This window comes from Anabas testudineus, chromosome 9 (genome assembly GCF_900324465.2).
Source record: "Anabas testudineus chromosome 9, fAnaTes1.2, whole genome shotgun sequence".
NCBI classification, from domain to species: domain Eukaryota; kingdom Metazoa; phylum Chordata; class Actinopteri; order Anabantiformes; family Anabantidae; genus Anabas; species Anabas testudineus.
Window position 1 is genome coordinate 21,148,091 of NC_046618.1, and position 27,155 is coordinate 21,175,245.

Below are 27,155 nucleotides of genomic sequence, written 5' to 3' on the forward strand. Positions count from 1 at the left end.
ATTAAATGTTCAAACAAAAAGCAGCGGCTCAGCTCGGAGAAGCCCGTCAGAGATATTTGGCTTGTTTCGCTGCCTTTTGTGCTGTTGTGCTCCAGCTCTGTGTAAGTTATTTATGATTTAGGGGACTCGCAGCAGCAAAACCGAGCAGGGAATAGGAGGAGGAAAGACAACAAAAGAGAAGGTTAAAAACCCCTGAATCAAGCAGGAGATCAGCTTTAGAGCAAAGCACCTTGAATCTTTTGAAGGAGATCAGAAGAAATAAAAAAATAAAAAATAAAAACAGACCTGATGTGAGAGAAGTAAAGAAGACAAGAAGGAAAGAAAGGGAGGACGCAGTAGAGGGAGAGGGGTGTTTCCCCGAGGTGGAGATGTGTTTGTGTATGAACTAATTTCTCCTGCTCTCTCACTCACTCTCTCTCTCCTCTCACTTACACACTCACACATGCACTCGCCCTCCCTCTCCCAGTCACTCAGTCAGTTGCAACAACACGCTCACCGAGGTCGGCAGCACAAAGCAGACTCGCTCTCTAACAGACACACACATGCTCAGACACCTAACGCACACAGACACCTCAGCAAGAGCAAGACACCTCGGTGAGCTGAAGCAAAACTGACGAGAGGAGGGAAAGAAGGGAGGTAGAGAGAGAGACGCCAGAGAAGAGGAGACAAGAGAAGTAGTAAAAGAAGAAGTGGAAAAGGAAAAAGGCTGAAGACAAACATCAGTCAGGTAAGACCTCTTTTATTAAATCTCCTCCTGTTCACTGCTACTTATCTTCATCTACTTTAAAATAACAGGCTGAATCTGAAAACCACTGCACTCAGCACATCACAGTGAGTGAGCGTGTCCACAAAGTGCAGCGTGAAGTCATCTCGTGCAGGGTGACTGCACATGTACCGCAACAGTGGCCGGAGTTAACCCCATCTACCCTGACTCCACAGGAGTTTCACCTCTTACTCCTTTTAAAGTTTATAATATCCAACGTGTTTAAAGATTGTCATCATTGTTTATTTTAGTATACTGTGAAGATGAAGTTTAGTTTGCGTGTGGTGTTTAAACAAACTCACATGTGGGGCAAGTACAGGAAACCTAAGAGTCATTCATCTGTGTGATGAAGTTCAGAGGGTCTTTTTGTGAGTGTGTACTGAAGCATGTGCTGGGTTTATGCAAAGTCAGAGAGTGAGTTATAATGGAAGTCAAAGAGAAAGAAAAACTGTGCTGAGGGGGTTTTAAAGCTAATAAGTGCTTCTGAATCTCTCATGGTTAACTTAGGGCTTAGAGTTGGGGTGACTCACTCCCACTGGAGCACAGTGTTGATGACTTGCTCGCCTCCCAACACCTGTTTGTTCTGGTTCTGTTACAACACAACATGACTGATTTCAAAAGACACCACCTGAACTCGTGCATCTCTTATTTCAGCTTAATCTCGATGTGCATTTAAGGAACAAAGAGCTCTACTGTAGCCAAAAGGATGGTGGCTATTATAAAGCCAAAGTCCACAAAGGTGGAGGGGGGGTGGTGGGGAGGGAGGGCAGACTGGTTGGATGTGTCAACAAAACGTCACTCTGCTACGAGAGACCACAGTTTGTTTCAAGAGAGCTCTCAACTGTCAACAATGAACAATGGACATGAATATTTCCTACTCTCAGCAGAGTGGATCTGAAGTCTACGAACCTCAACAGGGGATCGAACCCAAACTAGACCAGAACGTTTGGTTCCTGAACCTAAATCTAAATAAACCTTAACCACAGTGTTGTCACAATATTACGTCATGATGGAAATAATAATATATGTTGCGCCAATAAGAGCTCAAGTGTTTACAGTGTCATCTCCAACAGTTTGATCAGTGTTTCTACTTCTTCTGGTGTAAAATAACTCAGACTGTGCTAAAAACTAAAAATGCACTGAACATTTAATCTAATATAAACTGTGAATACATCACATTTACAGCTAAAGCTCTGCAGTCAGGCAGTGATTCCTTGCCGGTGGTTTCTTCTGACACTCCCACATGACTAATTGGTGAAGTGAGTGTGCACGAAGAGAAACAATAGCTTCTCTGGAGCGTCGGAAGAATTCAAACACTCTGTGAAAAGGTGAAGCAGGCGGAGCAGATGCAGGTCAGAGAGGCGGCGTGTGTAGTGTTTTTAATCTTCACTGTATTTATGAAGAGGAGGAAAGACAGAGAGAGAGAGAGGAACAGAGGAGACGGAGAGACCAAAGGGATGAATGGAGGCATTGTGTAGTCGGTGTCTCTGTGTGTGTGTTCTCAAAGGGGGCGGCGTGCTTTGTGTGTCTCAAAACAAACTGTGAGTAATCTGTGTCATGTGAGAGGTTAATGTTACACCAGAATCTTGTAAACGGAGAGATCACGTTAAATATTATTTGAAACTCAGTGACGCTAATCTACCGCCAACGTTTAGACTATGAAGCTGTGACACAGGAAATTCCTGAGAAATGATCTGTTTACAGACAGTCATGAGTTTTATAAGTGGAAGAAGAGCTGCAGATTTAGTACGAGCAATAAGAGAACCACTGATTCTGATGGTCAGACTCAAAATCACGTTAAAGTGCCGTCTTCACAAAACAAATACTGTTTAGATCCAGGTCAAAAGTACAACTGTTTACTCAACATCCACACACATTTCTGTGAAGTAGTCTTGGATCCTGCAGTGATCTCTCTTCCCTTTATTTCGTCTTGAGTCACAAGTGCACAGTATTATTAATTTTGCATGTAAATACTGTTTGAAATTATTTTGTTCTTCAAAATTCATCTCAAACTGCAAACCTTTATGTGCATTTTTATAAGTTCAAGTACAGGTCAGTGTGTTAAACTAATCGATTGACTTCAAGTACAAATTCAGTCAATATGTAGCTGGAGTTTTGTCACATTGATCACAATTTAGATAAAAGACACAGGGTCATAATAACTCAAGTGTAACAGTCTACCTGGTAATTTTGTCCCCTGAATTTGTTAAAACAGATCTTTTTCTTCATTGTCTCTGTTCCTGCACATTAACATTTGTTGCAGCAGTAGAGTCCGACTACTTTTGGAAAAGAGTTTCAGTGTAGACGGGTCCAAAGACCTCAGACGTGTGGGAGTACGTCATATAATCAGAAAAGGAACAGGTAGTTTGTCGACTGTGCAAAGTTGTGTTGTGATCCTACAGCAGGCTTTAGTTTTCACTCTCTTAGTAGTTTTGTTTTGTTTCCACCGGCTCTTCAGGGAAATCTCTTTTCCAAATGTTTCACTTTGGCCGACGGCTAGTTGTTAATTTTGTCTGCCGCTCGGTGCTCAGTGGCGGTGGTGCAACAACAGTTTGAGAGCAGTGAGAGCGAAGCAGGAAACCAGAACAATGAGCTGAATGTGTTGTAAAACTTCACGGAGCTGAAGCGAACTGCACAGTCAGGTGGTTCATCACTGCAAGCAGCCCCTTCCACATCTACACCTATTATTATCTATTATTCAAAGGGGCTTTAACCTGCTCATGATGAGCTACAGGCATTAAATCAGCACAAACAAAAACAAGGCAAAGAAACTGAAAGGAAGCAGCGCCTGAAAATCCATCTTTGGATTCATGTAGAAATTCTCATTCCACACAAAACATAAGTGCAAAATTACATTATTGAACTAACACTGACCAACAGGGGTCAGTCCAAGTCTCTTCAGCTCTGAATGTTTCAAATAATCAAAAGAAAAGACATCTGGTGGTGCCTGCATAATAATTCTTATTACAGACAATGTAAAGGTGAATTATTTCACACTTCAGAAAAGTTACAGTGCTGCACTTAGACCAAAACAAATCAGAATCACAAAGTGCCACAGCAATTAAAACCACAGACGATGAAACAGGTGAATCAATTACAAAGTGATTAGATCATAAAACACTGTCGATAAAACGCAGACAAGCAAACAGCAGCGATAAACACTCCACCTTAAAGCGATTTTATAGTTTTTCCTTCTGTGTCCTGTTTACCTCTCAGTGGAATTGATTTGATTTCCCCCCAAAACTGATTAAGATTACAAACATAGGAAGCTTCTCTGCCAGAGAGTCACAGCTTCAAATCCTTGTTTAGACAAAAATCCTAATTCTGCAGAGAGCTGGTGCCCCGAGGCCATGCAGAGGAGAGGAACCGGAGGTTTACATTTTGTGTGTTGGAAACAGAGAGAGAGTGAGTAGAGTACGAGGGAGGAGTGGGGGATGGAGACAGTGAAGAGTGAGAATTAGTGAAAAATCGAGCAAAGTTCAATGGGAATACGGCGAGACAGCAAGAGCAAGAGCAATTTGGATCCAGTAAAATGGATTTTTTTCACAAAATTGGGAACACGGGACAATGTGAGAGCGTGATAAGACCCAGAGAGCAACGCTGACAAAGACACTGTGACGTGTGTGTGTGTGTGTGTGTGTGTGTGAGAGAGAGAGAGAGAGAGAGTGAGGGGGTCTCTGCCACCTTGGTTGCCGAGTACATTATGGCTGTTTGGGCACATTAAGGGGCATTAGCTGGAGGAGCAGCCCTGAATAATGCATGGCCTTTATTTATGAGCAGAGTGCATACGTCTTCTGAAGCGCACTGAACCGGGGTACAGACACACACACACACACACACACACACACAGAAAGTCCTTTTCTTCCACTCAAGCTCTCACATGCTCAGAAAAAATCACACAATCGGGCAAACCGACGACGTGCATATGCATATATTTGTGCGTGAAATAGCATGACTGTGTGCAAGTTCGCGTTGGTGAGAGTGTAATTCATCGCACTCGTGTGACTAACGACGTCTTTCAAACCTCCAAATTCCATCACAGCATTAAAAAAAAGTGAGCAGGAGGCAATGGCGTGCTCGTCTAAATGGTCCTCGAATCTAACAGGGCAGTGAGGGAGCCCATTAATATGTCACACACACACACACACACACACACAGTGCACATACAAAAGAGTCATGTTCAAATGGCCTGCCACGATCGAAACCCTCAAGTGTCATTTTTACGACAGCTTCTTCTGCCAGTTTTATCACGCTGTGCTGGATTTTGCAGCCTCATCTGTTAACAGTTTTGTTGCAGAGTGATATTGTTTGACGTCTGTTCTCACAGAGACGACAGCGAGTGCGACAGGCGCAGTCACGTCAGATACATCATCGGCTTTAAACACTGTATTTTTTCAAGATTATGCACAATTTTCCACATTACTGTCGACAGGTGGGGCGGTAAAAGACGAGAAAATGGTTTCTCATTCAGTTGTGGTTCAGTTTATGTTAGGAAGAAAACTTAAAACAATTAATCATAGTTACTTATATCATTAAAATATTTAAAGTCTATGTGGGTTCATCTTTAAAGTGTGCTGCACTGTACTTGATGTTCTCTATAGAGTCTTCAATGACGCTTTGATTTAGAGGAGCAGTGGTGGAGCTGGATGCCGGCCATGCACTCAGGAGGTCACTGTTAATAGTGTTTGTCAAACCTTGAGGTAGGAGTTCATCCGGCTGGCAGCCACCAGCCCAACCTGTCGGGGAAACGCACACAGACACGACACACACACAGACACGACACACACACAGACACGACACACCTCAGTGGCTTAGAGGTGACAGGAACTCCTGGTGACAGGCAGATGGAGGAAGACCGCACCTTTGTCCGCACACAAATAGGTCTTCCTGCAAGTGACTATGACTTCCATAAAAAACATACAGTCCGTTCCGTAGCCACTTTGTTTAGGCAACAACAGCACTTTGATTAAGGTTTTGATAGTAAAGAGGCAAAGACACAGAAAACACAGGGAGAGAGGGTGTGACTCTCAACAATCGTCCCCCGCTGGACTCAAACGAGGGACGCTGCGTTTATACAGTTAACTATTCAGCTCCACTCTGTGGTTTTGTTTAAAAGTTAAGCACTTTGTGTCTATTATCCTAGACCGCAATCATCCCCTAACGTTAACCAAGTGCTTCTCAGTGATTAAGCACAATGATAAAAAGTTCAACACTGAAGTCGGAAACACTGCACATTTCAGAGGGAAATAATATTTACAACTTGCAATTTGTGTTAATTGTCAACATTTCCTCATTATGTTGAGTTGAGAAATAGAGTGGTAATTATATTTCTTAAAATAATTGTATTTGCATTTGCAGTTTAGCTGTATGTGACATTTTTAGGAGACAGGGATGCTCAGCCCTCATCCGAACCTAAACCTAGTACCTAGCACTAAATCTCCATCCTAAAACTAATTCGGGACCCATAAATGCCAAAAATGTATTTAAAATAATTTTGTTTGTTTGTTTACACTCCTGATTGTCTAACTTATCATGTATCCAGTGCGAGAGTTTACTGTTGTCTGTAAACGATTATGAAAACTGCTAGAAATTAGATTTTAGTGGTTTAAAAGAAGCCATGAATCTGCTCAGAGGAGTGAAAATTTATTGTATAGTTTAAACTCCAGCGTGTGATGAGGTTGTTTATTGCCGATTCTATGGTTATTTTTATTTCAGTGTTGGATTCTGGGATGTTTGCGTGCACATTGTTCTGTCAGATTTTAATTACTGCATTGATTCCTGAGGGGAATTTTCCTTTTGCCTGACCTCCTGCACACAGAGCTCAAAGGTCATCAGGATGAGATGTCTGTCAACACGCTGGGCTTCAACCAAAGTTTTCAAGCTTTTTCGAGTCACGGAAAGTTAGAAAACAGAAACGGGAGTGAGCTAATTTAGGAACTTGTATCAATAACGGTGTTCCCCCAAACTGTGAGGGGAGTTGTTTTAATAGCTTTTCAATCAGGGTTTCTGTTCATTTCATATTTTAATATTTCACACGGTTTTCTAAACAGCCAAAGATCTGACTTTGAGATTAAACACAAAGTACCTTTAACTCTTGTCATTTTGGCCTCAACAGAGGTCACATTTGATCAGTAGCAGCCTTCAAACTCTCACGCCTGATGAATCATTGTGCCACTCTACTGATAGATCACACACCTCCACCACCCTCCCACCTCCTGGTGTCCTGCCAATTAAAATCAATCAACCCAATCTCCCACGTATCGACCTGCTTTGTACAGTAACAAAGTCATCAGACTCGAATCCTGGCCCACTCCCAAAATTTAAGAAAACAAGGTCATGTAGGGCAAACAGAAGGACTCCAGAGGGGGGGAACAGCGCTTTAGATTTGTGGGGTGACCTTGATGGATTCCAGACAATAGGAGGGAGCCCGAGTCACAAGCTGGGTGGGAATGTGTGTGTGTGTGAGGTTAGAGATGGCTCTCATTAATTTCCAGTTGCAGAGATGGCCTAAGGACTGTGTGCGTGTGTGTTGTGGCGTGAAAGGGAAGAAGGAGGTGGTGTGCGGGGGTTAAATAGGAAGGCAATAAAGCCATTTGAGAGTCATAAAGTGCTTGTTCAATCAAAACCACTCCCTGCTATGCAGCTCATGTCACTGCGTGTGTGTACCTGTGTGTGTGTGTGTGTGTGTGTGTGTGTGTGTGTGTGTGTGTGTGTGTGTGTGGTGAGTGGATCAGCAAGTCGGTCTGGAAAGTCAGTGGGATGCCTGGCTCAAAGAGAGAAAGATGGGGAGAAAGAAATCATGCACCACCAGTGGAGTCATGTGAAAATAGCAACAGAGCAGATGCAGTGATTACAGACTCGTTTCTCCTGTGTTTACGTGTGTATATTTACAGTATATGTGCATTTTGTTTTGGCACTTTGGAACATACAGCACCTTGCTCAGTGTAGACATACTGTAATCTTAGTCCTGTATTCAGCTCTGGTTTGGTCTCCACCAACTCATGAGCTTGAGTTCTTGTATTGAACACTACAAAAGGTTAAAATAACCCATTTTATTCAGTAATAACATCTAAATGTTGGCTGTTGTGTGTGTGTGTGTGTGTGTAAGTACTGTACTCTAAAAACTACATCTGGCTAAAAACAACTCTGCAAAGACTCCAAGTGCTCTGACATAATTTTATTTAAGTAATTCTAATTTGAAATGTGAGCTTGTAAAATAGTGCAGCTTTAAAAAAAAATAAAAAACCCTAAACAAAGCTGCCATCCTCGGTATCTGTCTCCCTGTGGCTCTGTCTTGACTCCTGGGATGAACATGTGAGACACCAATCAGACTAATCGTCCATTTTGGACAACAAAGCCACCAGCAGCCGGTTTGGTTTATTACTGTCGCTGTAGGGCACCGTTTGGCCCTAACACCACACCAACTGTGGCATCATCTGTAACCACAAACCATCCTTCCTTCCTCCGTCTTCTAATTCTCTCTCAGCTTCTCTCCCGCATCACTTGTCTTTTTCCATCCTTTCAAACCTCCTGGCTTTAATAATCCTCGGTCCCTGGGGTCGACGGCCCAGGTGAGACAGATCTAAACAATCGTTACCATGGTAAGCTAGCAGCAGGAGCCCAAACACACCTGATGATGCGGGTATATCCCTTTTTGCTCTGTTATTTTCTATTTATCTGTCACTCACTATCTCTGTTATTCTCCTTCTCTTTTACATAAACACCATCTGCTTTTTCTGCCCTTCACGTTGTCTTATTATGCTTCTGAATGTACAGCCTGTCACCCAGAAAGAACACAGTTCTGGACTAAGATGATATTTGAGCTCACTGGTCCATGATGATATTGACCAGACACAACTTGCCCGCCTCCATCTGTCAGCTCACCCTCATTCCAGACAACCATATGCACACAAGCGTGACACTCACACGTGTCACACGTACAGTAAATGACACTGAATGTACTCAAAGACAAAAAACAAATCGATGGTGTCAGAGCTGCTGACCCTCCCAATGTGCCCAGAGGGTTGCACCCGATTCCTCCCTTCTCTCATCGCTGGGTCCTGCACCCCACAAGTGTCCTGCTTTGCCTCAGTGACAGGTTGAATCCGGTTTGACAGGTCAGGCTCCTCTTACTGTCAGGCCAAGCTGTCTGTCTGTCTGCTACTTTCGCTGTGACAGAATCCACATATGTTGTGTCTGTAACAGGCTGTTGACACACACACACACACTCGCAGATTCAAAAAGCTACGAGAGCGACAGCTGTTATTCTTTGCAAATGAGACCTGGATTTGCAGGCTGAGCCCCTGCTGAGCTAAACAGATTCAAAAACTAACCAGCTACATTACAACTGAGAAAAAAACTGAGACTCAATTTAATGCAAATATTCAGAAACAGAGCGAATCCAGCGGAAACCAAATCGCTCAGTTTTTCCTACTACACCGAGAAACTTTCTGAATGCTAAACAAAAATGGAGGAAAAGCTGTCCGGCGCCACATAGGGTTGTTGAGGCGATTCTGCAGAAGCCAAACCCTCCTCGGGGCAGTGACAGGTCCACTGAGTCCATCTGACTGCACTGCATGTCAGGCTAACTACACCCTGACTCCATCTCTGTACTCGTAATACATAGATATAAGAGTGATACAGAATGTCTGATCATGCTATCGGAAGAATGAACGAGCTTAACAAAGTAGTAGTATTTGCCTATTTAATGTGTTCATGTACAGAAATATGTATATTTAATTATTGTTTACTGAGTAAATGAGTCTGAAATAGCAGGAGACAACGACTGAGACATCACATCACGTTAGTTGACTGTCATTGTGGCCCAGTAGCCTACAGTCGATAGACAGCAGAGATTACACACACACACACACACAAACACACACATATTCCGTCATAAAACTGCATTTCCTAATCACAGCCCTCTATTCACACTTCTGATGAAACAACAAAGCCAACTACTTCTTCTGCACACACACACACACACACACACGCGTTCAATATTCAAGCTCCAGTAAAAACACACCAGATAGAAGAACGAGCAAATGTGTTTTGGTGTTTGACGGTTGACCCAGATCTTAGAGCGCGCGTGGCTGAAGATGTGAGGGGGAGGAGAAGGGTGTTATGCATGTATGAGTGAATAAGATGATGAGAGGGTGAAAGGGCAGTGGGTGTAGGCTGCTGGGCTGCTCAGCCTTTTCTTTTTTTCCAAAGAGTCTAATTTCAAAACCAGCAGGGGGCTGATGGGTAAAAGATGGACAGACCTCAGTGAAGGTCAGACTGAGGCAGCCGTCAACAGTGAGTGATAGATGGAAGTCAACAAATACAGAAATGGAATTAAACAGTCTGCCAGCCGTGCTCGAGGCTGAGGAATTTCAGGTCCATCTGAAATTCACCACATCAATCAGGACATGGTTCATTACATGTTCCTTTTAATTGCATACAAAACTAATCATTACTAATATGCATCTGGCTAATAATATGTGTCTGTTTTGTACAGATGAGAATTGAGTCTCTCATGTTCTGAGAAAAGCTGTGACATTTAGTTTTTATCCGTGTTCAGCAGCACTAAACATCTTGGTATATAATATGTCCATTAAATGTCATTTTTGTCACTGTAGATTTCCACATGCAGTATCTAGGGAAATCTTCCATCATGCAAGCTGCACAAACCTCTTTGCAGACCTGCAGACACTAATTTGTCCACAGTCTCTGGCTCTTTTAATAGAGGGCTCATTGTTTGGCCTCAGTGGATCCAACTATTTCCTTGTCCACTGTCTTCCAACAGATAAGATGGTGATTTATCAAAAGAATATAACATCAAGCAGCACATGAACACTTATGACAGTAATTGTTATTTGTTTTCTTCTTATACAACAGCCTTCATGTGGGCTGCAGGTTCAGATTGCAATAATGTGGATGAGACCAACACAGTGCACACAGATCTGCAGAGGAGCTTGTGCACAGTGAAGCATGTTTGACCCTTAAGTCTTGTGACTGTAAAAGCTCCATACTGGACCGAGTACAAACTATGTGTCCTTGGTTGCTGACACCCAGTTGCAGCTTCACCCCCCTTTATTTCCAGTACTGAAGAGCTCGGTGTTGAATCCATTGCTGTGTAAAGAAGAAAGGACAAACAGCACGTCATCACTCCATTTGAAGGTTTTGGTTCTACAGTATCTCTGTATGCATGAACACCAGTATTTCAGTTGTGCACATTAAGCAAATACAAGTTTCGGCAGCAGAACAAACTTCTGAGAGAGAGAGGGATAAAGAGAAACATCAAGAAAGAGGAAGAGACTCAAGAGCTACTTGGACAGTTCTGTCTTTACACTGAATCTCTCCCAGGAAAAGATCAAATCTTCCACTCGTGCAGCCAGCATAAGCATATCTCTCCTCAGGCTCGGCGCCTGAAGCAGCGTCCCTCGATCTACTCACACAGAGAAAGTGCCTGGAAGACGAGAAACTCCTCGACTTCAATAGAAATTGAGAGTTCTTTCCACTCTCTCATCCAACTTTCTTTCATCCTATGATGACCTTTTAAAGACCTGGCAGCCGACAGGATGCTTTGTTTGGCTTAAAAGGATTTTTGGAACATATGTTATGATGAGAGAAGGAGAAAGTTGGACTTCAGTCGAGAATCTCTTCTGTATTCATACAGTCGCCAAACATTCGAAAACACCATCCAAATGTTCACTGTCCTACATCTTTTTCATGCAAACTGAGGAACACAGGATGGAACGCCTGCAGTCGGCCCGATCTGGAAGCATGACCGATTCCCGTCGTACTCAGATGGCTTCATCTATTTTGATTACAGACCCCCCTCCGAGTGTTGGCCATCTCCTCTCCAGGCGGGTAATGGGAATGGGATGGGGAAACAGGACCAGCCTTGTTACATTTCCTTTGTTATTCAGAAAGGCAATCATCGCCGTGGCTGTAATTCATGTGTGCTGTAACGAGTGAACCTGATTGGATGAGCAGGAGCGGGGCGCAAGAATGTAGACAAACAGAAAACCGTGTGGCCCGAGGTAGAAGGTAGAAGGAACGGCAGAGGATGATGAAGGTGAGACCCAATAAACAAAGACAGGGAAAAGAGAGATGGATGAGTGTCGGGTGAATGTAAGACGAAAGAAAGGAAAGAGGACAGAGAGTTTTATCTGACTCTCACAGCCTTGGTGATATGACAGGCTTGGCAATCCAGAGCATTTCACCATGCCACCCCCTACTAGGGACAATCTTCCTTGCTGCCTTCACACACACCCTCCTGCAGAGCACACACACACCCCAACTGTACCTCAGCCCACCCTCCCTTCCACCCGTCTGCTCCCTCCCTGCCACCCTGCGTCTCCTTGTACAGGATAATCCCTCCCCCCCCCCCAAATACCATAGCTCTGTAAAAAGATATTTCTAAGGGCCTGGATCGCAGGCAGTCGCATGCTGTGTTCTTGCACAAAAGGCGAAAGCACAGCACACATGCAGATGAGACGAGATGCACACAAATAAACACACACCCCAACTTATAAGACACAGAGACTCTCCCAGAACACAGATAACAGCATCTGCCTTTCACACATAATTACACTCCACCCTCCTCCCCCGATTCTGTTTTCTCTCCATCTCCATCTTCCTGAGCTTGGCTAGACACTTGTGTTTGTCAATATGGTGAACTCACGCATCATTGACAATCCCTGTATTGTTGTTGTTTGTTCTCCCTGTCCATGCTGGCTAATGTGAATCATGCCAAGAAGCGATGAGCGGGAAAGACGAGGACTTGCAATGACTCATGTGAGCCTCATTGAGCCGAGCTAAGAGGCTAACTCGGGGCTCATATGGTGCAGATAAGAAGAGCCATCCAGCTATTAAATGGCGCTAATGAACTCTGCCATTTTGTGTCATTTACACCGAGTGTGGCTAGTTAGAGCTCGTGTTCAGACAATACAACGCAGAAACAATTCAAAGAGACTTACAGAGTGAAACAACTGTAGAAAATAAATGTAAAACGTACATATAGACAGACAGATGTGGAGCCGTTCCTCATTTCTAAATCAATCCTGTCTCATTTCCTATTCGTCTAGATTAAAAGTTCATTGACTCAAAAATATTTTAGGGCAGAAAGGTGCGCTGTGTTTTATTTATGAGCAGCTAAGAGGCTGCTGGAGGGCATCCCTATTAGCATGGTGCTGGGATGTACCAGCAGATGCACATAAACAGGCAGGGATGGATTCAAACAACTGACAAAGAGAGAGTGAAGAAGACAGGCTGAGGATAGGCAGAATGAATGGTGAGGGTTAAAAAGGACACGGAAAGGTGAGATGGAGGAAGGAGAGGAAGGTCACGAGGTGGGGTGGGAGCGAAGTGAGTTGACAACAGGGGAATACACAGGCGTACAGAGAAGTCACAAGGGACTCATGCAACCACTTAACACAAGGCATGTGTCTCACTGTGCAGCACACACACACCCCTCTCTTCCTTTGTCTCAGCTGCTCAACCCTAACCCCCACACAAACACACATAAACTCGACACACTCCACACTGTGATTGGCATCAACCCACAGTTTTTTCCACTTCACATCAAAAGTGACAACTGGAGGTGCTCTGAATGTGGCACTCTTCCTGCCAGCAGCTACAGGACACCAGGGACAGTTCATATGTAGGACAGCTGATAGTCACACAGATTACACTGTTGTCCTCTAACTGAGGTCGGCGTACAGTAAATCATGCAAAACTCAGCTTTCTCTTAGCAGATTCATTAAGTTTTTTGAAAACAAGCCTTGACTATTCCTCACTGCAGTCAGGCAAGTATGAGCTACGTGTGAGGTGGAAACCAAAGAACTGCTGTAACGTTTGATTCAGGACACTTTGTAGAATCTATCCTGTAGTTTGCAGTCTAGTCTTACTGTATATTGTAAAAAATAATAATGGGACCTGGTGCGAGTGTCGGACACAACATTTTTACAATGAAGATACTGAATAAATCTGCTCCTCATTAACTGCAACACAGTAGTCACAAGTGAACACTCACCATAACACCTACATCCACACACACACACACACACACTACTGTGACACGGAAACTCCCATCCAAAGGCAACAAGGGACGACTAAAGTTGCAACATCGATGACGACAATGTCACCAAGCCAGGGGATAGCACGTAAGGTCAGGAGGTGCGGCGATGTTCCCTGAAGGTGCAATTAGTGCTCAGCTATAGGAACAATGCAGACAGGGTTCCTCCTCTGAACCAGAACACTGTTACACTAATTAATAACTCAGTCACATCAGGGTGGCTTCAGCACAATAACAGTGACGACACTAACAACAGAAACAGGAAAACAGGAGGAAAGATTTAGTGTGTTTAACAAAAGTGTGCTGAGTTTTCCACATGGCTCAAAGCAAAAAGCATTAACAGAGCAGCTACACAGAGATTAAGTGCAAAAGATGTCTCAGCTTCAGCTTTGTTGTTTTCTGAGGAGAGTAAGAACATCTTTCTACTTTTCACAGGGAGAAATTAAACTCATGAATCACCTTTATTTGTATTATTTAATTGAAATCAAGTTTTCTTTTGCAAAAGAGACGTGAACATAAATAAATATATATATACAAATAAAGAGAATAACAAAACCATTTAATCACCTAAACTATCATCTAGTGAATCATCAGTTTACCTGAACAGGCAACAGTCAACAACAACTGGACAACAAACCAAAGACAAACAACTCATTTGGGCTCTGTTAATCAAAGTCAATGTCCAAAACACAAAATAAATGGTTTACATACGTGAATTTACAATATTTAGTTTAAAGTATGACACACATTTTAGCTAGGGCTAAAGTGTCAATCACCTTAGGTGCACTTATTGGCTACCTGTAGTTTGAGGTGTCCTCAGATTTGTTCAGCCACCAACAACAGAATAATTAATCGACAGTGATAACAGGAAAAGTACATAACAGAGAAACCTGTGCTCCACTACAATGAAGAAACTACAGAAGGCTGAATATTGTAATACTTCAAACACTTTCACCTTGAGGAGCAGTGAAGAGCAACCACAGCCGCTCCTCTGCGGCTGAGCAGCTGATCAGATGTGTTTGAACACATGCTGATCTGCATAAGATGCTCAAGGGCAGGACATGGTTAAAGAATAATCATTATTGAATAAAGACCACATATTTGAACATTTTGTGGCTGTTTCCCAGAGTGTTTGACGTTGGCTGATCATGGGTCTGATCACAGATTTGTTTGGTTGTTTGTTTGTTTGTGTCTTGCAGCAGATTAGATGATGTTTGATGCTCAGTTGAAACAAAATCGTGTTGGATGGAAGATCAGTTGATTCTTTCACTGCATCTGTGAAAATGTGTGCTTTTCCTGAGAATTAAACTGAAACCTCATCAAATAACCAACCTCCTGGAGACATGTTGCAGCGTTCAGACACTAAGGCTTCAGCGCAGCTTATCTTCTATACCATAAAAGTAATTCAGCAGAACTCAGAGGGGTGTTGAGTGCAGCTTGGGGAGACCGTAAACCTCATATAAGGGCATTAATTTTCAATGCATCTCTTCTCTGTCTGCTTTAGATGTAGATGAATATTTTAATATTTTCTGGTCATAATCACATAAAAGCCCTACATTCCGGGTTGAAACCATTATTGCTTGGATTAAAATGGCACATTTAAGCGCAAAGCCACCTCAGACATATGGGATAATGAAACAGTCGAGCAAGCATGCGTGCATGGAGCGACTGCTGCAGCTATGTGACATGAAAAGAAACTACACTCCTATAATCTGAGCGATGCCGACACTGCATCCTCCCACTCTGAAAGACAGCGGTTCACATTTTTATGCTTTTGGTGCAGACAGTTTATGTTTGAGACACACACTGATTCACCTGTTCTTTAGATTTGTGCTGCACTGTATTATTGTATAATGTGCTCAGCATTGTTTGGACCTTTTTAGTTGGAGCTAAAGTGTCTGTATGTAGAAGAAATTAATCTACCAGTGATTCTTCTGATAGATTTTTTATGCTAACCTGGTGCAGATACTGTACGCATGAACAGAACACATTCTTTGAATCTGTCATTTTAGTTTTCATGAATATTATGAATTAAGTTTAAAAGGTTTTTATTTTTCAGTTTCTGTTTTTTAATTAGTATTAGTTGTTTTGTTTTTTTTCTTTTAGTTTGTAGTTGTGTTAAGCTGCTGTGTGTATACATTTTCACTTCCCTTTGAACTGGACTGTCTCAATGTTTTATTTAGATATTCTCTAATGCACGGACTGTAGGAAGAATTGCTATGGCAGAAGCTCAAGGGGATCCAATAAAAGAGAATGCAGTATTACTACAATGCCTTAACATTATGGCTGCACCCAGAAGGCTGCAGATTCCTGGTTTTAGAAGCCACACTCTCTGTCTTTCCTAAAACGTGATTAAAAACTAAGATCTAATGTCTGTTCTTGTTTTTGAACCTGCTGAAATTCAACTGAAATCTCTGTCCCACGTTCCATTTCGTCTACAGTAGATGGGAGCACTTGATACTTTATCAGCAGCATCTTTATCAAACGTACAACTTTCCCACCACACAGTCAGTGTTGAAAAAGAAGCAGCAGAGTCAGACCTTTACTTTATAACCTTCATTTACTGTTTTTTTTCTTGGATCACAGGTTGTACAATTGAAGAGCTCCTTCCTGAGGCCCCCCTGCTGACTGATAACAAGCACAAGACCGTACTAGTCCGGGAGGTTCATGAGTGTGTACACATAACCTACTCTCCACCTCGGTGTGTGTGAGTGTCTGTGTGGGGCACCATGCTGTGGACAGTGCTACTAGCGCTGCTGCTGCTTCTGCTGCTGCAGACTCAGCTGTCTGTGTGCTTAAGGGAATTACGCTCTGGGGGTTCAAGCTCCACTGCCTACTCGTCTTCGTCAACCTCTTCGTCAACCTCTTCCTCATCCTCTTACAATGCCACCATGCAGCGGCTGCCCGGAGCTATTATTATTGGTGTACGCAAAGGTGGCACCAGAGCCCTGCTGGAGATGCTCAACCTGCACCCAGATGTGGAAGTTGCAAAGGCTGAGGTATAAGAGCATCATGTTCATGTTCATATATTTATTCAGTTCTGAAAACTAACTGAATACATTTTCAAGTATTTTAACTGTACTTTACTTGAGTATTTTCCGCCTTCCTTCCTTTTGTTACTGAAATATTTCCTCACTACACAAGTAGAGTTTGACCCTGTACTGATTAAGAACACTTCTAATATTTACATTTAGCAGATGCTTTTATCCAAAGCGACTTGCAAGTAGGGTACAAGGGTAGGCAGGGTGAGTGTGAAGAGGTCTTTCCTAAGCAAGGCCACAGCTGGAATTTAAAGCCCAGTCTCCCACATGGGAGGCAGCGATGTTGGCACTACACCAACCAGCTGCTCAAATGTCTAAACAGTCGACATTAGCAATGATTAAGTCAAACATGTGGACAACTGGTATAAATTCAGGGGGCATCCGGACTTGAACCGGAGACCTCTTGATCTGCAGTCAAATGCTCTACCACTGAGCTATACCCCCACCATATGTAAAGGTTGCTTAACACTGCTAGTATTGTCATTTAAAGAGATTCATGTGCCACTGTGGGAAGATGGAAAACTACAGAGCACAAACAGTTAATTAAGTAATTAGTTGAGTCACAGAAAGTTAGTTGACACCTCATTTCAAACATTTATAGTATTTATAAGCTGCTGAACATCATTACCTCTGTTGCTTTTCTTTGTCTTGTACGGCAGAATCGTTATTTAGTCTAAAAAAAGTTTATGTGATGGCTGGAGTTACACTTTGCAGATTATAAGTTCACCTTGAGACTCATAAAATATAAAGAATTATTGAATTTTAAACTTCTCAGCAGTATATGAAGAAGTTAGACCCAGTGCCACCTGGACCATCTTCAATATTAAAATGCTACTTGAAGGTTATCACATTAATAATTCACAGTGTGAAAGAGATGATTCTTCAAAATGACTGCCCTTAGTTTTGTACTCATCACATACTTTTATATAATGTAGGTTGTTGACTGTGTGTTTTGCAGTGGTAGTGCTCAAATTACCTGAGTAAAGCATTTACCTGTTTCCCACTAATGATATAAACACACATTTTCCAAATAGTATTTCAAATAATGAAAAAATACTTACAAATATTAAAAAGTCACAAAAACACAGTTGCAGCAGGTTTAAAATATAAAAGGATGTAATAGAGTCATAGTTTAACCTGTGCATTAGTGATTTAAATCAGATCAAGACCAGGTCCAAGAACAGCTTAATTCAGGCACATGCAAACTCTCTGTATCTCCACCAGTGCAGAAATTCAGAACAAAGTCAGGTCAACCTACAGTGTATAGAGTTATCATGTACTTAATGTGGTTATGAATGAAGACAGGCCTGTCCTGGAGAAGCTGCACAGAGAGAAATCCTAATCAGGGCAGTCTGAGGTGAGGACTGCAAAGTTGGAAAGCTCGCGTTAGGGAAATAGATTAGTTTGGACAAAATGGGGACAAAATGAAATGAGCTGAATGTCATTTAGATGGTAAAAAGTCGTGGAGTTAAATTACTTGTCCCTACAAATTCTTTCAGATCCAGTACAGAAATGTTTTCACTGCGTCAGAAAGTGACACAAAAATGAATTTGTCACTTTCTTGTTCATCTTCTTTAAACTGCTTCGCTCTCTGTGTGTCTGTCAGGTGCACTTCTTTAACGTGGAGGAGCACTACCGCCGGGGTCTGGCCTGGTACCAGGCCCAGATGCCCTTCACTCTACGTGGTCAGCTGACAGTGGAGAAGACCCCTGGCTACTTTGCAGCCCCTCAGGTTCCCCTACGTATCTGGGACATGAACCCTGCTATGCGCTTGTTACTCATTGTCCGGGACCCAGCTGAGAGACTAGTGTCTGACTACACCCAGGTCCTCCACAACCGGCTGACCCGCCACAAGCCCTACCAGCCGCTGGAGGAGCTCCTTCTCCACAATGGCCACATCAACCCCGGGTACAAGGCGCTGCAGAGGAGCCTGTATTACCAGCACCTGGCTCGCTGGCTGGAGGTCTTCCCCAGAGAGCAGATCCATGTGGTGGATGGCGATGCACTCATTCGGGATCCTTTCCCCGAGCTGAGAAAGGCAGAGAGGTTTCTGAACCTGCCTCCCAGGATCAGTCCCAACAACTTCTACTACAACACCACCAAGGGATTCTACTGCCTCCTGTCTGCTGGACACGACAAGTGCCTGGACGAGTCTAAAGGACGGCCCCATGCGCCACTGAGCACCCAGGCCTTTAAGAAGCTTTGTCGCTACTTTAGAAAGCCCAACAAGTTGTTCTTTGACATGGTGGGGAGGTCGTTTTCCTGGTGCTGATCCACTGGTGAACAGCAGCAGTGAAGACGAAACACCTCCTGAACACCACGACACATTCAGGGACTAAAAGACAGAAAGAAAACTGTTGTTTGTGTGTGTGCTAGTAGGTAGATACGTGGAAACATTTTCGTCCAATTAAAGTCCTGAACACCCCTTGTTGTTGATACCTACTCAGGTACAAGTGTGGCCAACAAGAGCAGCAGTGACAACGTCTGGAGAATTGAAACTGCTCAAGTTGAACACGTGGCCAAAACCAAACCTTAACCACGACCATGCTGGTGCCTCCCAGTGAACGAACTCACTCGAAGAAGCTCTGACAACTGTGCCAATACACAAGTTTGAAACTGAAAAGAGAACTAACTGTTTGTTAGCGTTGGGTGTTAAAAGAAGACGAGCGGCGTTTGAAATGATGCATAAATATAATTTTAAAAAAAGATGGAGCTGAATTGGTGAAGAATTGTTGCACTATGAACTCTAACTGCATAAAATAACAATCGAGATTCAATGTAGACGAAGGAAAACATCCTCACTTTGGAAACAGCTGCAACATGTTGACTCATCCTGTTTGCTTCATGCCTTTGTTAGTCTACTAGGAAGACTTTTAGATGTTCAGTGAAAAGACAGGATGTATTTTTTAGCTCTCTCTGAAGTAGCTGCATTGAAAATTTGTTTTTGGTTTCATTTTACTTTCAAGACTGATGTAGTACTATCATTAATAAGTGTTTTTTTTTAGACATCCTTCTAATAAATGTGTTCAGTCCTGCAGTCTCCCGCTTGAACCCAGCTCTGAGGTTTAAAGGCTTTAAAACATCAAGCATAAAGGCACAGACACACGGAGGCACTGACAGGCCTCTCTGAAAGCTCCTCTCTCTCAAAGTGTATGAAGATGTTCTGTGTCAGTGTCTATTTAACATGTTCTTTACATCGAGGATCAAAGAGAGTCTGCTTTGCTTTTCACCATGAAGTTATACCTGCCAAGGGATTAGCTCGCGTTTCAGCTCCACGCTGTAACAAATCACACCTGTAGGTCACCTGAAGGGCTGAACGTGTCTTTATTTATTCAAAGCCAAAATGGATTTCTCACTTTACGTCACTTCATCTGGATTGACTAGATGAGGCAGACGTGCCACGATGTTAGGGCAGAAAGTTAGAACCATAGGATTAAAAGACAGACAGGCTGTTTTCTTTTTCTTAACCCAGATGTTGCTTTAGTTTTATGTAAGATTCACATGATGTAGTTAAACACAGCTAAACCTGGTAAAAACAGATTTAAATCAACCTTGGGCTGCAACTAATGATTATTTCATTTAGTGCTCAATTGGTTATTTTCTTAAACATTTATGTTAAATGATTCAGATTAAAAAATTACATCTACACTGATATAAAACTGAGACATTCACAGAAGGGAAGTTTGCACATTTTTACTTCAAATCAAATCAATCGATCAATCAAATGTTTAAATCTTTGGTCTTTGCAGAAAAGGGTGAACTGGTACTTTGAATGGATTCATTCATCTTTGGCCACATGGGGGCAGAGCAAAAAAATGCAATGGCAAAACTCACTTAAAAACAGAAAGTGCTTCTCCCAAAATATGTATAATCACTAAATGACCAAAAGAGAGCCAAGAACAGGCATTAAAGGAGCAGAAAGTGAGACCGAATGAACAGAAAGTGGAGGTCATTCCTGCGTCTGTACTCTATAATCTGTTTGTGGTTGAATCATAACTAGTGGAAACGTTTCTGGATGATTACCTTAAACATTGTCCCTGTTTGTTGTGGTGCATTTCAGGCATCTCCTGTTCTCAGCAGATGAGAATAGGAGCTGAAGGCTGACCTGTGGCTGCCACAATCCCACTATCCACAAGAGAAAACTGTAAAGACAGAAGGCGGGAGAGAGAGAGATATGTACGAATAAACAAATGATTCTGGCTCTTTGAAGATGTGAGGCAGCTGCATCTTTCATGTGTTCCCGCCGAGGCTCTCGTTCTGGACAAAACATCTGACAGTACAGCTGATGTCACATTCGATCAGAGAAGCATTTACTGCTTGTGCTGGAGTTTGTTACAGCTTCATAACTTTGTCTTGACCTGAGCATCAGCTCAGAAGACGCTGTGATCTGGGGAAGTGTTAATCTGCAGGATTAAATATTCTATTTTGGTCTCACATTTGATACTAATCAAATTGTCCTTGTGTTTCTGCTCTGCAGTTCCAGAGAGAGATTAAAATGTTTTACATGACTTTCATGAGCCCCTGTCACAAACTTTGGTACAGATATTCAGCTCCTCTAAGAATAAACTGTGACAAATTTAATAACCATGTTTTCTAAATAACTCAATCTAAATTTATATTTTATGTATTTTTATTTTGGTTTATGAAATAATATCTGCAAAACTGACACTATTCCTTTTAACATCAGTGTTTTGGGTTCAATCCTAATAAGCGATTGCGTTTAGCTCTCTGCGTCTGAGTACAGTCTTTAAGAGCAAATCTGTTGACTCACACAATGTTTCTAAAACAAACAGCTGCTGACGTAAATGTAAAATGAGACAAAAAAAGACGCACAACACAACACAAACATAGGAAAGCAGCAGCAGCAGTAGCCTGGCTGACTGACCCTCCGTGGATGCTGTCATCCTTCACTAACATCTTGTCAATACATCCGTTTGTGTCTGATCATTTGTGACTGATATGTAAATATTAAATCAGTGCCACTGAGATCTGACGTTCTCTTATGTAAAGAGAAAAGAGGCCGACTGTTTTGTTTTTGCTGCTCTTGCAAAGGTCAGTCCTGTTAGTGTCACTGTCAGCGCTGAGCCATCACACACCCCGAACACGTTTGTCATTTCAGCGTCATTATGGCTCTGAGTCAGACATCAGTAAACAAAACTTCAGAGGTGGTTGTGAATATGTTTTTTTCTTTTCCTGTCTCCCTCTGAGCTGCTTGCTCTTCTGCAGCCTCATCACTTATCTCCTCCATCTCATTTGCAGTTCACATAACAAAGATTCTCTGACAGTAGTGGGAAATAAATAATGAGATGAACATGACGCTGACTCTCAAGAGAAAAACTCAGTTAATTAGAATTCATATAAAAGATAAATAAACTAATGAACCACTAGTGATATGCGGTAATATACCTTTAAACTCTCTTTCTTGACAGGGCACAGTGACTTCTTTAAGTCTTCTACCCTATTATAAAGTTATTACGCTGGTTTTACTCCACAAACCAGAATAGTTTCCTGTTCCTATTAAACAAGATGTTAATAACGTTGCTTTAGACGAGCTGCTGGGTACATGTTGTTATTGTACATTCAGATAGAGCCAAACAAACTATGACATTGCTTGAACTTTTTCATTTAAGTCTCACCATGAAATCAAATGTAAGATATCAACAAAAATGTTGAATCTTTAAATTAAATCCATCAAACAGCTAATTATCATGAGCTTCTTTCAGGGCTGAAGCTCAGTTTCCACAAATACATCAAAGCAGCACCACTTCAGAAAAATCCCCATTAGTGGCACATATGTAGCAAAAGAGTTAATAAAAGGCCAACAGAACAACACAACTAATCTATTTCAGCCTTGAATCGGAGACACTGGCTGTCACAGTAAAGCTGGACCGTCCTTGTTCCTGTCAGTGAAATGGCTACAGGACAACATGGGGATGTGCAGTTTCTTCAGATGGCTGCGCTCATCTTCTGTTCAGCTTGGTGTCAAAGCTCAAAGCAGCTTTACTTCACTCCACGTTAACTCTTTTCATCTTTTGGACGAATTAAGATGCTTCGAACACTCGGAAATCAACAGCTGCCCACACAACAACGCCCGCTCACTCACCACGGCACAGTTCATCACAGCCTGTGTCAAACTAAGAGGAGCCATTAACTGTGTGTGTATGTGTGAACTCATAGGAAGTGACACGTTTTAGTTAGCCTAACTAATAAAGAGTGAACTTATCCACAGTTATCTCCGTCTTCCTGGGTGATCATGTCAGGGCGTCTGCATTTAAATCAGTTTTTGAACTTTAATAGAAGTCTGCAGCAGCCTGAGCTGCATGTGCCTGAGAAACCTTTTAATATCATGTGAGACATTATTGTTTTATTCTTATTTAGTTAGTATTTATTTAGTATAACTCACAAAACCTAATCCATCTGCCTCCACAACTTCTTTGAAAACTAAATTGGTTCTTATCCTTCAGTCTTCACTGGTTAACTTGTATTTTAATGTTCAAACTTCATTATAAATCCCGTTTATGAACCTGTTTCTACATTATATCAGAAGGAAATATATTTACAGGCACGACCATGCCCACTATTTCTTATTTGTGTATCATAACATAGCTGTTAAATGATGGCATCTTGAATTGTAACCTCATTAATGTGTTCTTTAGTGTCAGAATTAGCAAACACAGAATGCGAACTGGGTGACATCAAAGTGTGGTAACGCGTTTTTACATCTACACATCTGCATTTACACATTTAATATTAAAAGAAAGTAACCTTATTTAACCTAATGCCACATAAATTTCTGTTAACTAGTTCCTTTAGAGCTTTGCGCTCCAACTCTTCCTGAATATTTCTGTAAAAACAATTCAGTGTGCTGCATTTTTATTAAATATTTGGTTGGCCATTGTGTGTGTCAGTGGCTCCCCCTGCTGAGCAGCAAGACTGATCCTGTGGGAAATGACAAAATAATATGACAGTGATACACGGTCATAATCTCCTCGTAAAATCAACACAAAAATGAAACAGCAAGATATCATGTCTCATTTTCTGAGGTTAGAAATAAATTTTTCTACAGTTTAAAACTTCACTTAGTGCAGCTCTTAAGTTATATAAAACACATTTCTCCTGTATTTTTACTATGTAATACCTTTCAAATATCTAAAGTATATTAAAAAACCAAACTGAAAAACATGTTGCAGCTTTGTTCATGTATTGTTATACAGTCATGACACCTCTTACATAAACATTTACAAAATTCAAAACTGCAAATTTCAAGTACTGGTTTCAAACCAAGTCAGAGTTTACATGCAAAGGGTTTTTATTAATAGATAAAATATGCAAAGTTATTTCCCTGAAACACAGCTTTGAAATGAGGCTGTAACTTGTTCACTTGGAAAACTGAGTCTACTTGAAGCAATTCAATTTGTGTAAACAGTGAGTGCTGCAGGTAAATGTTTGAAACGCTGATCGAGTTGAGATCTTAATCAGATCTCGTCTCATGTATCAGGGCACCGACTATTTCCAGTGGTGATATGTAGTTATAAAAAAGGACAACTGCAGGATCACTCTCACCTGAGGGTCACGCTGTCAAGTTCAACACTTTCAACGGCTGTTAACACCAACACAAAACACTGTGGCAAGTTGCAATAGGTTTGTTTCAAATATTTTTCATTTTTATGTAAAAAAATGTAACTTTTAATACATCATTTTCCTCGTGCAGTTCAAAAGATTACAGTAAGTCAAAAAGAATAAAAAGCACCATCTCACAAGTAGCTGATTTTACCCAATTTCCTGTCAAAAAAAGTTTCTTAAAAACTTATTGTAGTAAATATTGTAACTTCAAGAAAATAACCACAAAACAAGTTCTTTTTTATATAAAAAATGGTTTAACAATTTCTTTTTCAGTATAAAACATTACAGAATTGCAGGCCAATCAAACAAATTCACCTTCACAATGTGAAATAATAATAATCTCCCCAGTCAAACGTTCTACAACAACATACAAAGGGTTTTTGACGTTAAGGGGTTTTCTGTACTTTTTCTAGTTATGGGAAAATATAACAACACAAAGCCTAACAATCACTCTTCGTTTGCTATAATATTAATAATAAAAAAGAACAAATGTGAACTCCTGGTCCGATCAAAGTTCAAGCCCCAAAATTTCTGGTCAATGTGGCATCTATGCAGTCTTCTGCTGGCCCTTCTTCCCAATGAGGGATTTGTGGATGTGGGGAATGACACCTGAAAACAAACAGATGGGTCAGAAATATTGATGAGATGAAACATTTTATGCAAGAGTCATTGCAATCTGTAGAAATGTGTAGTGTACAATCAGGATGCAAAATCTTGGTAAACAATGGAAAACAGACACAATTCATCTGTTTGTAAAACCATCCACTCACCTCCTCCGGCAATTGTTGCCTTGATAAGGGAGTCCAACTCCTCGTCACCACGGATGGCCAGCTGCAAGTGACGTGGGGTAATACGCTTCACCTTCAAGTCTTTGGAGGCATTGCCCGCCAACTCAAGTACCTGAGAACAACATTTACAGTGAGTACACATTTACATGAACAGCAACATCGCACATGTGCACAAACGGGGGGGAGTACTTACTTCAGCAGTGAGGTACTCAAGGATAGCAGCACTATACACAGCTGCTGTGGCTCCTACACGACCGTGGCTGGTTGTGCGAGTCTTCAAGTGCCTGTGGATACGACCCACTGGGAACTAAGAGATAACAGATAGATGACAGCGGGTTAAGAACAAAGAAACAAACCCTCTCTCTGATGCACACATGCACCAAAACCACAAACTGCCATATGAAGACTGAAAAGATTTACCTGCAACCCAGCCCTCTGGGAACGTGACACTGCTTTTGCCTTGGCTTTGCCACTGTCTTTTCCTGCCTTGCCACCAGCCTGCATGGGGTAAATTAAAAGGAGAATTACAACTGGAACAACAGAGGAGTAGTATAAATGTGTGGGGATATTATCATCTAGAGTTTGTGCATCTCGTTTTAAAAATAAACACAAATACTACAACTGCTCTTTGTGTTTTAAATGAATGGGCAGGACGTTTAGCGCATTTAGTGGCTAAACTTTAGTGGAAATGTTGACTTGCTGATTTTAGCGGATCAGTGTGTAAACTCACAGGTGCCCGGTTAAATTGTTATCACTTTCCCGCCAATCAAACATAAAACCAAATATGTAAAAGGCGCCAACGGTAACATTTACGGGGTTACATGGATAAAACCTGGTGGTTAAATGACAAAGTTTGGAGAAGTAATGCGGATAGATTGGGACAAAAGCAGAGAAGCTGTCAGAGGAGTGCGGCCACTGCCCCCGCGTCAAACTGAAAACAGACGCGCCGATTTGGCCAACTAAGTTTTCATTCACGGTTTTCATAACAAAGACGTTCACCTCACAAAGTCACATGAACTGGGTGTGTATTAGTCACACTGCTCGTTTCAAGACAATATCCGTGTTTACAGATTTATTATGAAAGTAGTCGTGGTCGAACTACTGACAGTAACCAACCGTTAAGCCAAAGGAATAGCTCAACTTAGCTTGCTAGTGGTGGCTAATCCACCTTTCGCCAAGTTTAAAAAAAAACACTTCAATACGAGTCAAGGTTTAACTGAAGCACACAACTTGTACCAAAGAGGGAGCACAGGGAAAACAAACCGCAGCAAATATTATATCGCACTTTTAAAGGAAAGCCATAAAAGTCGGACTTCTCACGGTAACGCTGATGCTAACGCGTTAGCTGACAGTTAGCGCTTTAGCAAGCTTTTAAACCACACACCTTCTGCTCGAATTTCCTCGCTTCAAATTCAAAACGGCAACTTTGCACAGTAGCACATTAACTGCGTTAGAAATACACAGACGCCGCTGCTAAATGCGATTCACATTAGCTGCGGAGCACGTACCATTTTTCCGTCTCCTTATTTCGCCGTGGAACTGAGCGGTTAGCAAACAATTTCGGCTCCGAAGCAAAGAAACAATAAACCCTTTCGCAAACCTTTCGCATGCGACCCCTCGTGGGAGTCCACGCAGCCAATCAGGGCGCGCGTTGTTACTTCGAATCTCCGTGTCGACCAATCGCCGGGCGACTTGCAGGGCGTCTGCCCATCCCCCACTCATCGTGTCTGCCTTTGCGCACGAAACCAACAAGTAGGCGGGAGTGTCCTTCCAGGGGCATCCGTCCCAAAAATGTAGAAAATACTTTACTTAAATCTTCCATTTATCATAGTGCATGTGTTTGTACTTTAAGTTTAATAGGAAGCTTGTTGTAGCAA

The 27,155-nt window shown here is 41.9% G+C and overlaps 2 protein-coding genes and 1 non-coding gene across 4 annotated transcripts; 1 reads left to right on the plus strand and 2 right to left on the minus strand.

Annotated features, from left to right (window-relative positions):
* Positions 1-433: 433 nt before the first annotated feature.
* On the plus strand, positions 434-22,665 carry hs3st1l2 (heparan sulfate (glucosamine) 3-O-sulfotransferase 1-like 2). 2 transcript variants are annotated; one of them, XM_026342770.1, is made up of 3 exons: positions 434-727; positions 16,413-16,825; positions 18,474-22,665. In XM_026342770.1, exons 2-3 carry the CDS (start codon positions 16,556-16,558, stop codon positions 19,137-19,139), a joined length of 936 nt encoding a protein of 311 aa, XP_026198555.1. In that variant the 5' UTR covers positions 434-727; positions 16,413-16,555; the 3' UTR covers positions 19,140-22,665. The 2 variants fall into 2 exon arrangements, with proteins under 2 accessions (XP_026198555.1, XP_026198556.1); XM_026342771.1 differs by lacking the exon at positions 434-727 and adding an exon at positions 2,186-2,304.
* trnac-gca lies at positions 17,240-17,311 on the minus strand. Its single transcript has one exon. It is a non-coding gene; the product is annotated as a tRNA-Cys (tRNA).
* Positions 22,666-24,158: 1,493 nt separating the features above from the next.
* Positions 24,159-26,927, minus strand: LOC113150318 (histone H2A.V). Its single transcript, XM_026342773.1, has 5 exons — positions 26,787-26,927; positions 25,699-25,776; positions 25,472-25,585; positions 25,261-25,390; positions 24,159-25,099 (listed from the first exon to the last, which is right to left on the minus strand). The coding sequence occupies exons 1-5, from the start codon at positions 26,787-26,789 to the stop codon at positions 25,038-25,040; spliced, it is 387 nt and encodes a 128-aa protein (XP_026198558.1). The 5' UTR covers positions 26,790-26,927; the 3' UTR covers positions 24,159-25,037.
* Between the last annotated feature and the right edge of the window lie 228 nt (positions 26,928-27,155).

What these genes read in the sequence shown, in the direction of transcription:
- hs3st1l2 (XM_026342770.1), top strand. Translation starts at nt 16,556, where the DNA reads ATGCTGTGGACAGTGCTACTAGCGCTGCTGCTGCTTCTGCTGCTGCAG. An exon ending in TGGAAGTTGCAAAGGCTGAG is followed by an intron (nt 16,826 to 18,473) that starts GTATAAGAGCAT and finishes TGTGTCTGTCAG; the next exon opens with GTGCACTTCTTTAACGTGGA.
- LOC113150318 (XM_026342773.1), bottom strand. An exon ending in CCCAGAGGGCTGGGTTGCAG is followed by an intron (nt 25,586 to 25,698) that starts GTAAATCTTTTC and finishes GTTATCTCTTAG; the next exon opens with TTCCCAGTGGGTCGTATCCA. An exon ending in GGCAACAATTGCCGGAGGAG is followed by an intron (nt 25,100 to 25,260) that starts GTGAGTGGATGG and finishes GTTTGTTTTCAG; the next exon opens with GTGTCATTCCCCACATCCAC.